Source organism: Thunnus albacares, chromosome 13 (assembly GCF_914725855.1).
Source record: "Thunnus albacares chromosome 13, fThuAlb1.1, whole genome shotgun sequence".
NCBI lineage: Eukaryota > Metazoa > Chordata > Actinopteri > Scombriformes > Scombridae > Thunnus > Thunnus albacares.
The window spans coordinates 5,980,041-5,994,635 of NC_058118.1; the positions used below are offsets into that span (position 1 = coordinate 5,980,041).

General features: G+C 37.8%; 1 protein-coding gene across 10 annotated transcripts in view; it reads right to left on the reverse strand.

Annotated features, from left to right (window-relative positions):
- The window catches only part of LOC122995288 (vacuole membrane protein 1-like), a 65,084-nt gene that overhangs the window by 15,842 nt on the left and 34,647 nt on the right, over positions 1–14,595 (reverse strand). For all 10 annotated transcript variants that reach the window (XM_044370390.1, XM_044370391.1, XM_044370388.1 and 7 more), the window contains 3 exons: positions 10,123–10,203; positions 9,579–9,695; positions 4,848–4,909 (listed from right to left, as the gene is read on the reverse strand). In XM_044370390.1, the coding sequence (XP_044226325.1) occupies positions 4,848–4,909; positions 9,579–9,695; positions 10,123–10,203 (260 nt within the window). The remainder of the gene's footprint in view (positions 1–4,847; positions 4,910–9,578; positions 9,696–10,122; positions 10,204–14,595) is intronic.

Below are 14,595 nucleotides of genomic sequence, written 5' to 3' on the forward strand. Positions count from 1 at the left end.
ATGTTACTCTGCAGTTATATGGAGCACATTAGCAGGGCTTTATCCTTTCTCTGTAGTGCTTCCAGGGTTATTGACTTCACTTGCTTATTAAATTCAAAAAAATTCAAGGGAGGAAATCTGCGTGTAGTGGGATAAGAAAGGACACTTGTCATTAATAAGTGTTTGACATCAATTTTAAAGGTTTTTCTCAGAGTGTATAGTGTTTAGTGAGAGATCCAGAGAGTGTAGGTATATAGACAGATTTGGGAGATATAATGTAATTTAAAAGTTTAAAATTAGTTATAAAAACAGAAGTACATTCATTTTCAAAAACAATGCCTGATATTTATTTGTTAATCAAATCTACAAACTCTCAAGACTTATAAAAGATGAGAAACCTTTGTGGAGTTTTTAGTGACTAGTGGGGGAAAAAAAAAGCAAAACGAAGACTTAAATAAAAGCATGAAAGCATTTGATATATAACGGCTTCAGATGTTGATCAAAGCCTTATTCAATGTGAGTCTGCAGAATTTTCTCCTGACTTAAACAATGACTGTGCACGCACGGCTGGTTTTGAAGAAGAGACATCTGTACATTAGTCACAGGACGCAAGAACCTAACAAGTCTGATCAGACACACAGCTCCATCCAACCTGGTTATCAGTTCTTGTTATCAGCCCAAAAGGCATCTGTGGAGGCTTTTATTGTGACTTTGTGGCAGTTCAAAGCCAAACTATCTTTATTACTATCCAGGTACCGCTGACAGAAGGTTGCAGATTTAACCATCACGCTCTGCATGGCAGGAAAACAAGAATTAAACACATCTGCCGGAAATAAAATAATCTGTTTCTACAATACACATGAAGAAGTAATACATCAGGTTTGAAATGTCTGACACACATTTTTTCGTCCCAAACAGACTGTAATTTGAAAAACAGTTGAAAAAGGAAGAATTCTTCACTTGATTGAACAACTGTCAAAGGATAGAACTTATTTTTCCACTTTTTTTTTGGTCTAGCTCTCAAAAGGAACATCAGACAGTCATAAATGTATAATGGAAATTTTAAGCCACTTATGTTCAACTTGTTCTAAAAAAACAGTCCTTTGCATATTCTCTACGTTTTATTTCCAGCTGGTAAAAAAAAAACAAAACTTTGGAGTTGGTCATTTTTGTTACCAGGGGTGATGAAAATGGCTGTTGACAGTTTTAGAGCCTTGTAAGCCTAAGATCCAAACCTCTCTTGTGAGGCTGAATTTCAGTAACACACTGTTTTCCATTTGTCATTCATAGAAAAACTACTTGACTTAAACTGCTGATGAATAAGTGAAAAGTTAAAAAAATATCCCTATAAAGGCCCATATTTGGAAATAAGATAATTTATAAATAAATTGAGCAAGACATAATGCATCATGACTATATCATGATGCACAGCTCTGATTGCCACAACTATTTTTCAAGTGCCAGTGTTGCAAAACAATTTTTTCTTAATGAAACCTTTGCAGATTTAGTGGACACTCCCTGATGAGTAAATACAAAAATCATCCGTTGTCATGATTGCAGGAATATTAACCAAATAAAACATGAACCTAACTATTCTGCTGTAACATACAAGTTTTACTTGTTGATAGTTATACTGCAGCATCTGGCCGGTAGCCTGTGTTTGTATATTTTATAGTAATCTCTGATCTCATCGGCTTTCCACTGTCACATCTAAGTTAGGAAATATACATGCTACTCAAATATATAATGCTTGGATACGTACTCCCCCTCACACACACACACACACGCACACGCACACACACACACACACACACACACACACACACACACACACACACACACACACACACACACACACACACACATTTGTTCTCATCAAAAGAATATGTTAATATGTTTTCACTACCATATACTATGAAACTCAAATCAGGTTTTTATGAAGAAATAAAGGTCACCCTACAACATGCGGTTCAGGGGATTCACTGGGTGAAATGACTCCTTAAGTTTTGAACAAACAGCATGTTACTATTTTGTACAAATTCTGATGGGATCATAGTGAAAGATGTTATTGTGTGTTTTGTCAGGAAGCTGATAAATTATCTTAATTATTTTTTTTATTCATAATTAATTAAAAACAGAAATAACTTTAGAACACACTGAACAGTTATAGTATTGAACATGTGTTTTCTTATTTTTGATGTGAGTTTCAGTATGTCATCATTTAATATTTCAACACACTACTGTGCCCTGTGTGTGTGTGTGTGTGTGTGTGTGTGCCAACTAGCTCACCTGACAGGCAAAGAGCAGGAAATGAATTGTGTAGTATTGTATTATGTCATGCAAGAATGAAATCACTTCAGCCAAAGTCCAACGGTCACTTCAGTCACCCACAAAGACAGAGACTATTCTCTCAGTTTACACAGACTAAAGCCAGAGCCAAGCAAACAAAAACAAACTGAGCATCAATATTAAAAACCCACAATAAAGACACAATTTATGTCTATATTTAATCATCAGTAAAAACATTTAGTTCAAAGCAAATTTAATTTGATAATCAAAGACAGTTAAACAGTCAGATCAAACAACAAATGAATCATTAGTGTAAGATTTTTCAGAAATAAACATTTCCTAAGAGCATGGCTCTAAATTATTATTTTAGGAATCTGTTAATGCAACATCAAGAAAAAAAAGTTTTGCTGAAAATAGCTTCCATAAACTCAAATCCAAATAAAACTAAAAAAAGCCCTCCAAAAATTTTACTGCAATTCCAAAAATATTTTAAACACTTTCCTGAGATTTGCTGATTTATGTCAAATATGAACATCCAGAAGGTATAATCTAGAAGAGTCTTATTGAGGTGAATGTGGTTGAGGTGACAAAAAAATATTTGTAGGTGTTTGATAAGTATAATTGATTTAAAAGAACGAGGGCATCCAGAGGACAAATGTTTTAGTTTGTGAGTGTGTGTGGGTGTCAAGGCTTCGTGTACGTGCGGAGAGGGTGGGGGCAACCGCAGGTGCCTGCAGTTTAGCAGTAAAGGTGTAATTTTATTTTCAAGCACCTGCATAGTTAACACGACTCTGCGGTCTGTCTGCGCCTGAAGGGTTAAATTCGAAAGACTGTCACCCATTCATAAGGTGATGTGTGATTGAGAGCGAGACTAGCAGAGAGAAGAGGTGAAGGTGGAAGGGCCTCAGTGAGGAAGGAAGCTGACGGTTGACAAGTTGTAAAGAGGGAAACTTCCTTTAGAGAAGAAGCCAGCAGTGACTCAAACTGAAACCTGTCAATAACCAGTGATCTGTTGCTCTGAGTACGCAGCTCATTGAACTGTGACAGCCAGAGGGCAGAGGGTTTTCACAACCCAACACACACACGCACATACTTATATGTAAACATATAGGGGTGTCTAAAAACTTTTTACATTTCTTGTAAGGCTTGTGCTAACTGAGCTTCACTGATCACACCTCGCTTGTGACACAGTTTTTGTTGCAGCATTAAAACTAGATTCACAAACTGTCTAAAAAAAAAAGAAAAAATTATATATATGCAGAGAAAAGAGCAATAAGAACTTGTTGAATAGTCTCTACCTGAAGTCTTACAAAATTCATTTTAGAAACGAGGGAAATACATAAAAAGACAACATGGCAAGGAAGAGAGCTGATGCAATCTCATCGCCTGATTTCAGTGCGGCAAGTGTGCGTGTGTGTGTCTGAGTGTGAGACAAGAAGTGTGCAAGTCTCTGTATTTGTGTGTGTGTGTGTGTGTGTGTGTGTAATAAACGGCACTCCCACCAGCAGGTGTGTCGATGGCAGTTTCCAGCTGCAGCGCCTGGCATCTCTACAAGGACACCCATCATGGCACCCATCAGCTCCCACACCCAGCACCAAGGCTCATTCAACTCAACACTTATTTTCCAGAGGCCCAGAGAGAGTGTGCGTGTGTGTATGTGTATGTGTGTTGGTGTGATTTTTAGGTTTTAGCATTTTCATTAAATTGTTTTCAGTTTGACTGGTTTTATATCTTCCAAAACAATCTGTGGCTGATGGTTTCATGATAAAACGAGTCTTTTAATCCTGAAAAATAACCTCATGCACACTGTTGCTGATTCCAGTCGGGCCTACACAAGTACCGCCACAAATTAATTTCCTTTCTGAAATCTCTTATCTCTCTCACACCGGAAACTCAGACACTTTCTTCTTCGCTCCAAAGAGGTTCCTGCCCAATAAGCATTAGCACATCCTGCCTGAGAGGTCTGACACCCAAAGGGCCTTATGGAGGAAAAAGGTTGCATCATGGCGAGACATTGAGAAGCAGCCCTCTTTTTTTGGCTTGTGCTCCCTATGAGATCAGGTAGGTACAAGGCTGACGGTGGTGCATGAAGAGAGATAAAGCAGAGAGGAGGTTTCTGTGATAGACAAGAGTTCATCCTGTCCTGTGTAGCAGCCAGAACATGTTCATCCAGTGGAAAAATCCATGCCATTAATAACCATGTAGACTATCACAGCGGTGTGAGGAGCCAAAAGAAGAACAGAATGTGACAAAATACCCACGTTTCAAGGTCTGCTCAAAGTATTTCAAGCAGGATAAAGCAACAAGTCATCATCCCAGATCACCATGTTTAATTCAAAGCCACCTCTCACTCTGTGTGACCTTCATCCGAGTCACGAAAGAGGAGGAGGCAGATTTCACGCAAAGGAACATAAATTACCTGAATGCCACATGAGCATCTAAAAAAGGTCTCAACCGTCAAGTTCTGCATTAACTCTTTCATTTGTGATGCTGTACATCCCACAAGGTACTTTTGGTGAGCGCACACACGCATACACTCACACACAAACACATATACACACCCGTTAGGGCTTACTCACCCGATGAGGGAGACCATCTGCTCCACTATATGCCTGCTGAAGGTGACGATCACAAACAGTTTCTGTATGACAAAGAAACACACAGAGAAACAACGAGTCAGTAGCTGAACCATGAGGTCACTGCTAGGGTGCAGAATAAGGCAGTGTGTGCATCATACTTTGATAAGTAATTCCTTAACTCCCCCTCACACACTCACTCTCACACACACACACACACACACACACACACACACACACACACACACACACACACACACACACACACACACACACACACACACATACACACAAACACACACACACCCTTCCCATTACACCAAAACTCATGCCTTGCACCACCAAGGCGGTTTGGTCTAAAATCAGCCATGAAGACGCCCTTTTGTCATGGAGGGCAAGAAATAAAAGGTCTGGGCTCTATGACACACCACCAACACAGTACACGAGGTCAGCACATCACACAGCCTGTTGTCAGAAGAGTCTGTGTGTGTGTGTATGTGTGTGTGTGTGTGAGTGTATGTAAAGGATGGATGGCTGGAGGAATGGAGGAATCAAATGAGATGTGTCATTGCTTCAGAGGGGGTCTGGAGGCCGGCTCCTGTTCTGTCTGACTCCTGCTTAGTCACCGGGCCAGAAGGGACAGATAGGCGACTGGCAGCTATTCTGTCTCATATCAGCTCTGTGTCCTCTTGGAGGGGGGCAGCAACACGCACCCACTAATTGACCACATTTTTCAAGGTCCTTTTACTCTCCCGCAGAGTTGTAGTTGTTGTAGGTTACTGTATTCTTATAAACATGCGCTTGGACCACTAAAACGTGGTTTGATCTAGTTGCCATTCACATGCTGTTAGAAAGGCTTGACCCAACTGAGCTCTTGGCGGGTCCGTCATTACAAACTCATGTTGTGCAGAAAAGGATTGTTCAAACCCACAGAACCTTATTTTAAATTCAAGTCCAGATCCTAAGGTTTCCAAAGATACTAAATATATACTCCTGAATTACAGGGAAAAGTGTATAAAATGATACACAAGACATCTAGAATTTTCCATTTTATGTAATGATGGATCCATAAAAATGTCATCTTGGATTTGAATATTTCACTCAATATAAATGTGTAGCTTGAATTAGGAGCTGATAGCACATACAAAATAAATACAATTACATTGAACTTCATGAGAAACCTGAATATTTTTCATCATGCTTTTACAATTGGCTAAATGGCTTTGATCAAAAAAAATGAAACACTACTTTCTGACAGGCAGATTAGTCCTAATAGTGGACCTAAACTGGCTATTGAGTTGGGAAATTATACTAATTATATATTATTATATTATGTATGTATGTATCTATGTATGTATTATGTATTATTAATGATATATTGTCATATTATTATAATGATAAATAATATTATTGAGGTTTTCAGAGTCAAATGCCACAATGTGACCTGATGTGGAGGATTTTAACCACTGTTTAATGAGTTCCAACACAATTTCAAAAAAAATGAAAGTGTGAAATTCACTTTTTACATATTTTTTCACATCACTTACGCTGCAGAACCATATAAAAGTGATGTTCTGTGTGTTGAACAGAACAGTTTCATAACTCAGCACCAGGACGCTCCAAGGACAATTTTAATTTCATGTGACAGGTCTCTTTGATCAGTACTTTGTCACAGTGTTCATTGTATGGTTATATAACATGTCATCCAGCTTGTACGTGTGTTGTCATTTGGTTGTCTTTTCATCTGTGTCAGTGTCAAGCATCAAGATCTTGTTATAGCTTTGACAGCATGAGTGAAAGACTTGCAGTCAAAATGCCACAAAAATAACAAAACTTAATTAATTAGCATCTGCAACAATTAAAAACATTTTTATAATGGAACAAGTAAAAGAAATTGAGCAATTAAAATATAAAAAAGAGACACATACTATGGACCAAATGAGAGAGTTATATAGAAAGAAGGGGCAAAATGTGACAACACAGGACATGAGCCTATTGCACCTCAGTTTAACAACAACAATTTCATCAGACATACAGACAGCCAATAGACTGCTATTGGATAAATAGGACAATATTAGGAGGAGCCAACAACCAAACGGGGAGCATATCCTTTTGTTATTATTATTATAATTATTATCATGTATTTATTTATTTTCTTCATTTGCTTCTCTCCCTCCAGTTGTATGTTAATGATATTAATATAGATTGTTTATCTAACTTGTACACTCGCTTTTTATTTATTAGCATTCACCTTTCCCTGAAATTTAACTTGTATCATTGTATGACCTACTTACAATGACAAAGTGAATGAAAAAGGGCAGCAATAGAATAAGTGAGAGACCTGTGAATAGATGGATGGATTACAGTAAAGATCTGAGGGTGAGTGGGAGGAGATGTGGGGGCTTAGAGGTTATATATATATATATATATATATATATATATATATATATATATATATATGTGTGTGTGTGTGTGTGTATGTTTGTACTTTATCTTATCTTTTATCAATTTTGTTATTATTATTATCTTTAGTTGTTTCTGGTTTGTTTTTTTGTTGCTATTCTTACCTTGTTTTCATGTCACCATGGTGCCTCACATTTTGAAAGTTATAAAAAAAAATAAAATAAAAAAAAACATTTTCCATCGCACTATTTTTGCACCTCGCACAAAGTAAACAAGAGACCCTCACTGCAACTTTGTCACCTCAGTTTCACTTATACTTTCTGGGGTAACGCATTTGAACACTGTGTTCGTGCAGTCACGTTCACAGAAACTGACAACTGATTTACGACCCCACACAGAGCGAGGAGGAGGGGACAGCAAGATGGCCAACACAGGAAATCTGACTAAGATGCCTTAAATATGTCTACTTGGAAACTAATGGTGACATGGTCTTGACTCGCCGATTTCACTTCACTGATGATGCCGTTAAGAGCCTCACAGTCATATCCCTTTAGTCGTTCACACATAGGCACAGGGGAAGGGGAAAGCGTCAGTTCTCAATAGTTTACAGAAAATGACCTCTCATTATCAAGAACCGTGAGCTACATTTAGTGAATTGACACTAATGTGGAAGTGAGAACATCCTGCTTTGAACGCCTTGTTTTTGCAACTGTAGCAATACATAAATAGAGATTAAAATGTCACATGGTGTTACAATAACTCTGCGACTTCTGCTACACATAATAATTCCCTCATTTCACCTTTGCCACACCTCACAACTCCTCTGCCCTCAGCAAAATCACCTATCTCAAGGGCCTGAAATGTGTATTTCCATGGCATCACCCGCCATCCTCAAGTGACCTGCTGTGTCACAAAGGCACTGACGTTAACTATTCAGCAGCATACATTCAGATGTGAAGCTTAATGAGCATAAAAGGCAGAAGCAGCACAGAATTAAAAAAAAAAAAAAACCTCTCTCCTTGGAGACTGATGAGAACACACCTGAAGCACAGGTACAAATCCAGATCAAAAACACGCTTTGAAGCATTGAGGCTGCTCAGAGTATTATGCCCACACACACACACACACACACACACACACACACACACACACAGGCACACACACACACACACACACACACACACATACGCACACACACAACAAGCTTCAAAATCCCCTTTTGTTCCCTCTTGGCCCACGCGAGAGAACATCACCTGCTCTCCTGTGTGCTTTATTCCTATACTTCTTGTTTTCTGCTCACACACTGTAGTAAATAAACCACTGAATCTGGTGCATTAGAAGCAAAACCTGAGCTTGAAGGAAATTAAACCAAGCAGATACAGGAGAGACTGGGGCCCCCCAGACATGCCGGAGAGCCGGGTGAAGTCTTTCTTTCCGTGAGCCAGGGAGGGACACACCTCTGTCAGTAGGGGCCCCTGGGACCCCTGGGTGTAATCTGGTCCTGTGTGTGTGATTGTGCCTGCCATGCATGCAACCCCTCCTTTCCTCCCTCTCTTCCCCCTCCATCTCTCCCTCTCTCTTTCTCCATCACCTCCCACAGACAATGTTTATCTGCTTTAGCTCGCGCTCACTAGGTTCACCCCCCGCCCCCACTTTTTTCTCAGTTTGGGCCAGGACAATGCTTTCTGCTTATGATAAGGAATGAGCCGAGTGGGGAAAATGCTTTGCTTTTAACCCTTCCTGTCTGTGTCACAACCAGTAAATTCCAGCATTTGCTTAGAAAACAGAAAGTCGAGCCCCTGACGGTAATCACAGACATACTGCAAATTCCTGGACGCAAATTGAGGATTTTCCAGGATTAGAAAAAGCATTTGTGATGCCAAGTCTCTTAACAGTAGTTTCTTATTCAAGGGTTAGGATGTATCTGTTACTTTCCTATAAGTTCTCAATCTGCTGTGGTCTGACCAGTTGACTGTACAATGTAGTAGGGCTGCTGCAGCTGCAATCACAAAATGGTTGACTGCCCCTACTTTGGCTGCACAAAATGGCCTCCTTACTGCCAGCAGTACAGTACAGAGATGCTGTGCATGAGAGTGATACATTATTTAACACACTTCTCCCTCTGAACTATATTAAAGATGTATGCATATTTCAAACTTTGGCACACATAAGTTTAGCTTTTTCTCTGCAGTATGGAATAGAAAAGATAAAAGACAAGTACTATATATCCAGTGTTCACAAGTCTCAGCAGTATTTTTATGAACACTCTTTTAGAAAAATCAACTGTGGCATTATTTATATAGATGTATAGTTTTTTTTACTGCAGCTCACCTGAATGTGCATTTTGATGACTGCTTTCCCAATGAGTGTTGCACCAAAAAAAGTCCAAAAGGGGACCAGAAAATGTCCACATGTTATTCCTGCCAGGTCAAACAAGGGATTTGGAATCTGGGAGGAAAAAAGCAACACAGATGATTAGACTTTATATTATGTACAGTTACCTCAAGAAATACAAAACAAATCATATAGATAAAATGACAGAGATGAAACAATCTAACACAATAATAAGCCCATTAAGTGTTTTCTCTTCTGCACATTTAGCTTCCATGTGTATCCTACAGGTATACATACAGAGAATCACTGAGTGTGTCATAAGAATATCTGCTACTTATCAAACATACATTTTATAATTTTTAATTTTTTGTTCATATGTTGTGCAATTCAGCACAATTCAGCTTTTCCCTTGAATGGTGCACAAATGTCAATATAACACAGCAATATAACAGGAAATGACATAATTATTTACACTGATAACCCCATATCAGGAGTGAAAAATATTTTAGAAGAAAAAAAGATAATGTTTGATTTTACTTACAGAGGCACAGGCTAAAATGCCAAAGAATCCAACCTTCTGGATGAGTTTCTGCACTGCTACTTTTGCTCTGGTGGCAAAGTCCTGAAAAAAAACAAAAGTGGGAAAAATGTGTGATTATATTTTCATGTGACTTGTTAATGTTAAGCTGATACTGATCACACACTGTACTTTAACACAGTACACAGTGTAGAGACAACACTTTATTAAAAGGACACATCAAAAACAGTGTTTTTACTAAAAAAAAGAAAAATAATACTAATGTATCTTTCTATCTGTTGCTGTAGATTTTCTATCAGATACATATGTTTAGCTTTATACATACTGGATTATATCTGACACTTTAAAACTGTTAAAATGATTATTGGTGATCTACATCTCATATGATAAATTATTAACAATTAATTTTCTGGCAATTTTCAGATTGATACCTACATTTGTTTGGATCAAAATAAATAATTAGGCTACTGAAACATTAGTAAGAAAATTATAACATAGTTTTTTCAGTGCTTTTCTACTAATCTATTTGGAAGAGGGAGTATCACAGAGGTGTGTGAAATAAAATAAATATGTGTAACCAGCTGCAATGCTGTTTTTGAAGTGATTATTAATGACTGTTTTTAAACCAATTCAAATGCCACATTAAAACAAACAATACATTTAGGATAACATCTTAATTTAGGATGACATTTTATATTCAAAGATCTACTTTTAGGATTTCTCCATCATCTCTGAATGTTAATGTTTCAGCTTTTTTACAAATTGTAGCCTGTGTACTCAAATTAAATCTTTCCATTTTATATCTAAAACCATACTGGTGTCTAAATGAAACGAATAATGAGTGAATAACTTGGTTTTTAATCTCTGTTTGTTTCTAAATTAGTGTAAAGAAGAGAGCAGCTGAAGCAGCAGGATTTTTTACTTCCCACAAATGTGTCCTCAACAAAATGTTTTAATCAGTTATTGCATAAGATGGCAACTGACAAACCCAATAATTAGTTTCTCAGAATTTAGATGTACAGTCATGCAGACTGTTTAGAACTTGAAAGTACATATATTGTAATACATTGTGCATCAGAAGGACTTTCACTTTGTAAATCTTAGAATGTGTGTTTCTAAACCCTCTCAAGTTTATCTGCTTAATCTAAAATGATGTTAATCTCTAAAACCTCAAAATATTGACTCACCTGATAAAAAACATCTCAAAGGGAAAGTTCATTTATTTAAATGTTTGAATGAAAAAGTTGGGCTTTAGATTAAATAAAGTCCTGCACTTACTTCATGACCATCCTGCCAGCATAAATATCTCCAAGTTCACAGCAGAAAATACACTGATTCACTTGACACTTATTCTAAAAGACCCACAAAACTCATCTCTAAACATGTTTCTTCATTGTTGAAGAATGATAAACTGGTTTTAGCATGTCTGTATTTTTGCCTCTAGTGCCAGTTATCAATTACTTTGTCACTGGGAATTTGAGAACAAGACAACAGACTTTGGTCATCCAGTGACTCACAAATTCTTACTTTTTCTGCTGGTCTTGCCCTATTCCTCTTGACAGCCCAACAAAAGCCTCTTTTCACAGCAATGGCACAGATCTTTCCTCAATATACCTTTTCTGGGAAGAGGAGATTTAATCTATTTGGATTTTACTTAAACTAGTTCTGGGAACACAGTAGGAATGCAAAGGAAATCCCTGATCCAGGACCTTTCATATTTTTGGATGATACATTCAATTTCTAGGTAAATTATATAAAATCATTACTTCCATACAATGCTAGATTTGTTAAATTAAAAAGCTAGTTTTTCACATAGAAATTGTGGGATTCTGGATGGAAATCAACCCCCTTAAAATAATAAAAATAAAATATACTGAGGAAACTGTATTTTCAAAACATCCAGCGGAAGGGTTTTTTTTTTATTTTCTAGGCCTTAATATGTTAATAATCTAATCTGCTGACAGTAGAGAAGATGGATTTAACAGCCAAAAACTGTTACTTTCATAATCATTTAATTAATTTAACTTATCTTAATTATTATTTCTACATTTGTCTGAACTTTCATTCAAGTTTTTGCACTGTTATCATGAAAAACAATAAGAAAATTCCTGTTTTTTGCAAAGTTAATGAATCTATTGCTGTAATAAAGACTCTTGTTTTTAATGTTGGGAAGTTCTAAATATATTAAAGTTATTATATTCATGCCATATTTGATGAGGCAATTGTTTTATACAACTCTTTATTAGGTAAACCACTGTCTCTTTGGTATCTGGCTACATTTACTGCAGAATAAATGCATGCTTAATGTATCTTTACACAGGATTATGGTCAAAAATAAGACCTCTCAACACTTGAATTTAAATCTGTCTCCTGCTGTAGTGAATGTACATATTAAGAGTGTGCACTGGCTGTATGAAATTATGTAGATATGTCACATTAAAAAGCATCCCTCTCTGCCTCTCAGCTTAAACTTCAAATTCCCTTTATATTTGTGACTATTCTGGTCACAAATATAAAAGGAGACAAAGTTACTAGCTAATTAAGTAACTAATTAATAACTGTAAATACAGTTCTTTATATATGAAGACTTTTGGTCCAAAATGAGACACCTTCCATTTAAAGAAAAATACACACTGACTGCTAATACAGACACATAATTATGTTTGTATTACAGCTAACATTCAGTTTAAGACAAGAAAATTGTTTATTTTTCTGGAACCAAATTGTTTGTATTTTTAAAATATTTCCTGATGATTTTCATTTAGCAAAGTGTTTCCAAAAATGTATCCACAGCATTTTATAATGAAACTCTCAGATATTTAGTGCAGTGGTGTGTGTTTAATTATTCTAAGTCTGAAAATTACTGTTTGCTGGGTGTGAAGTAGATTTTCCCACCAAAAGCACATTTTTCTCACCTAAAAACAATACCAAATCAACTGACAAAGAAACTAAAGAAAAAAACTGTATTTGTTTTATTTGAAAAGACAAGACAATGTTGTTTTTTTTCAAAAGGTAAGGCCTCCATTTCTGAAGCACCATGTTAATTCAAAAAATGAGGTGCAGGAGGGGGCTGGCAATACATGATCATACCTAATATGGTCAACAAAACCAGTACAGTGCTGATGACATTCTTTGCGGGGTGCAACCCCGCGGTCAGGAAATTTGAGAGACATGGGAGGTCGCCTAATAAGGTGGTGGTGGGGGGAGCGAAGGGACACAGAATCTGATTGGTTCACAATTTGAATTTCTGCCTCCACTGACGTCCAATCATGAAGGTTTCCCCTTAGCCAAGCCTGTAGTTTTAATTCTAGCCTGTCCCCATGTGTGCACACATGTGCGTGCATGTATGTGTGTGTGTGTGTGTGTGTGTGTGTGGTGTGTTGCTCAGCTGGTGGGGGACAGGGAGGGAAGGAATGTGTATGGTTGGTTTACAGCTGAACCGCTGAGGACTGTGTCTGGACCAAGAACACCTGACAACCGCTGGTGTTGTAGCGCGGACGGAACCCTGCAGAACCAATCAGTGCCATGGAGACGGCCTGTGAATCCCATTCATTTTCTGACATCATGACACATGCATTGTTTACATTAGGTGCAGCAGTTGAGCTTTTGGCTCATGCAACGAGAGTGAGCATGAAAATATCACTGCAGCGTGAACAAAGGGTCCCTGAGGAGGTGAGGGGAGGGTGTTATGTGTGTGTGTGTGTGTGAACTTGTGACACTGTGATTTACTATAGTTGAACTATGTACTTGGACTCTCTCTCTATTCTGCATTTCTGGACTGGGGAAGCGTCTATCTTGGATGGCTGGGGTTCAGACATCCAGACTCTGTTGTTGGTGGCTTATGGAAAATCACCATCTTTGCCAGGCAGCTTGCCAAGGGCTGCCTGCCCCCCCCCCAACTCCCCCTCCTTCACCACCGGCCTGCAGGGCTGGGCTTAGCAGCAATTACATTTGGTAAGATCTTGTCAAGGGTGCAGCGTCATTAAAACCATGGAGGTTTTGGTTCCAGGTTTGGCTGCTCGGCACAGATGCTTCACTCAGCAGTCTGCACAGTCACCCCACATGGGGCCGACCTCTGTGGGGAACAATACTCACATTTGATCTGTTGTTTATAGGTTTGGATTTTTTTCTCCCCCATATACTTCTGACGGTCAGATTAACCAACTCCTCATTTGAATAAACAAATCATGCGTTCTTCAGAAACCACATTTTACCGGTTTTGCCTCACTTGTTACAGCTGTCATGCTCCCATGTATGTCTTTCATGAACATGTGAAGCTTTTTTTAATCAAAATTATTTAACTTTAACTTCACTATGATATCAAGTTTTTGGAATGATATGACACAAACCAACATGTAAGGAATGCAGCATGTCTGTTTTGATTTAATCACAATAAATACGCTGTAGATGAATTAAGCAGGGTGTTTGTCACAAGATTAGCATTCTTGGAATTATGTCGTCAGTTAAATATTAGAT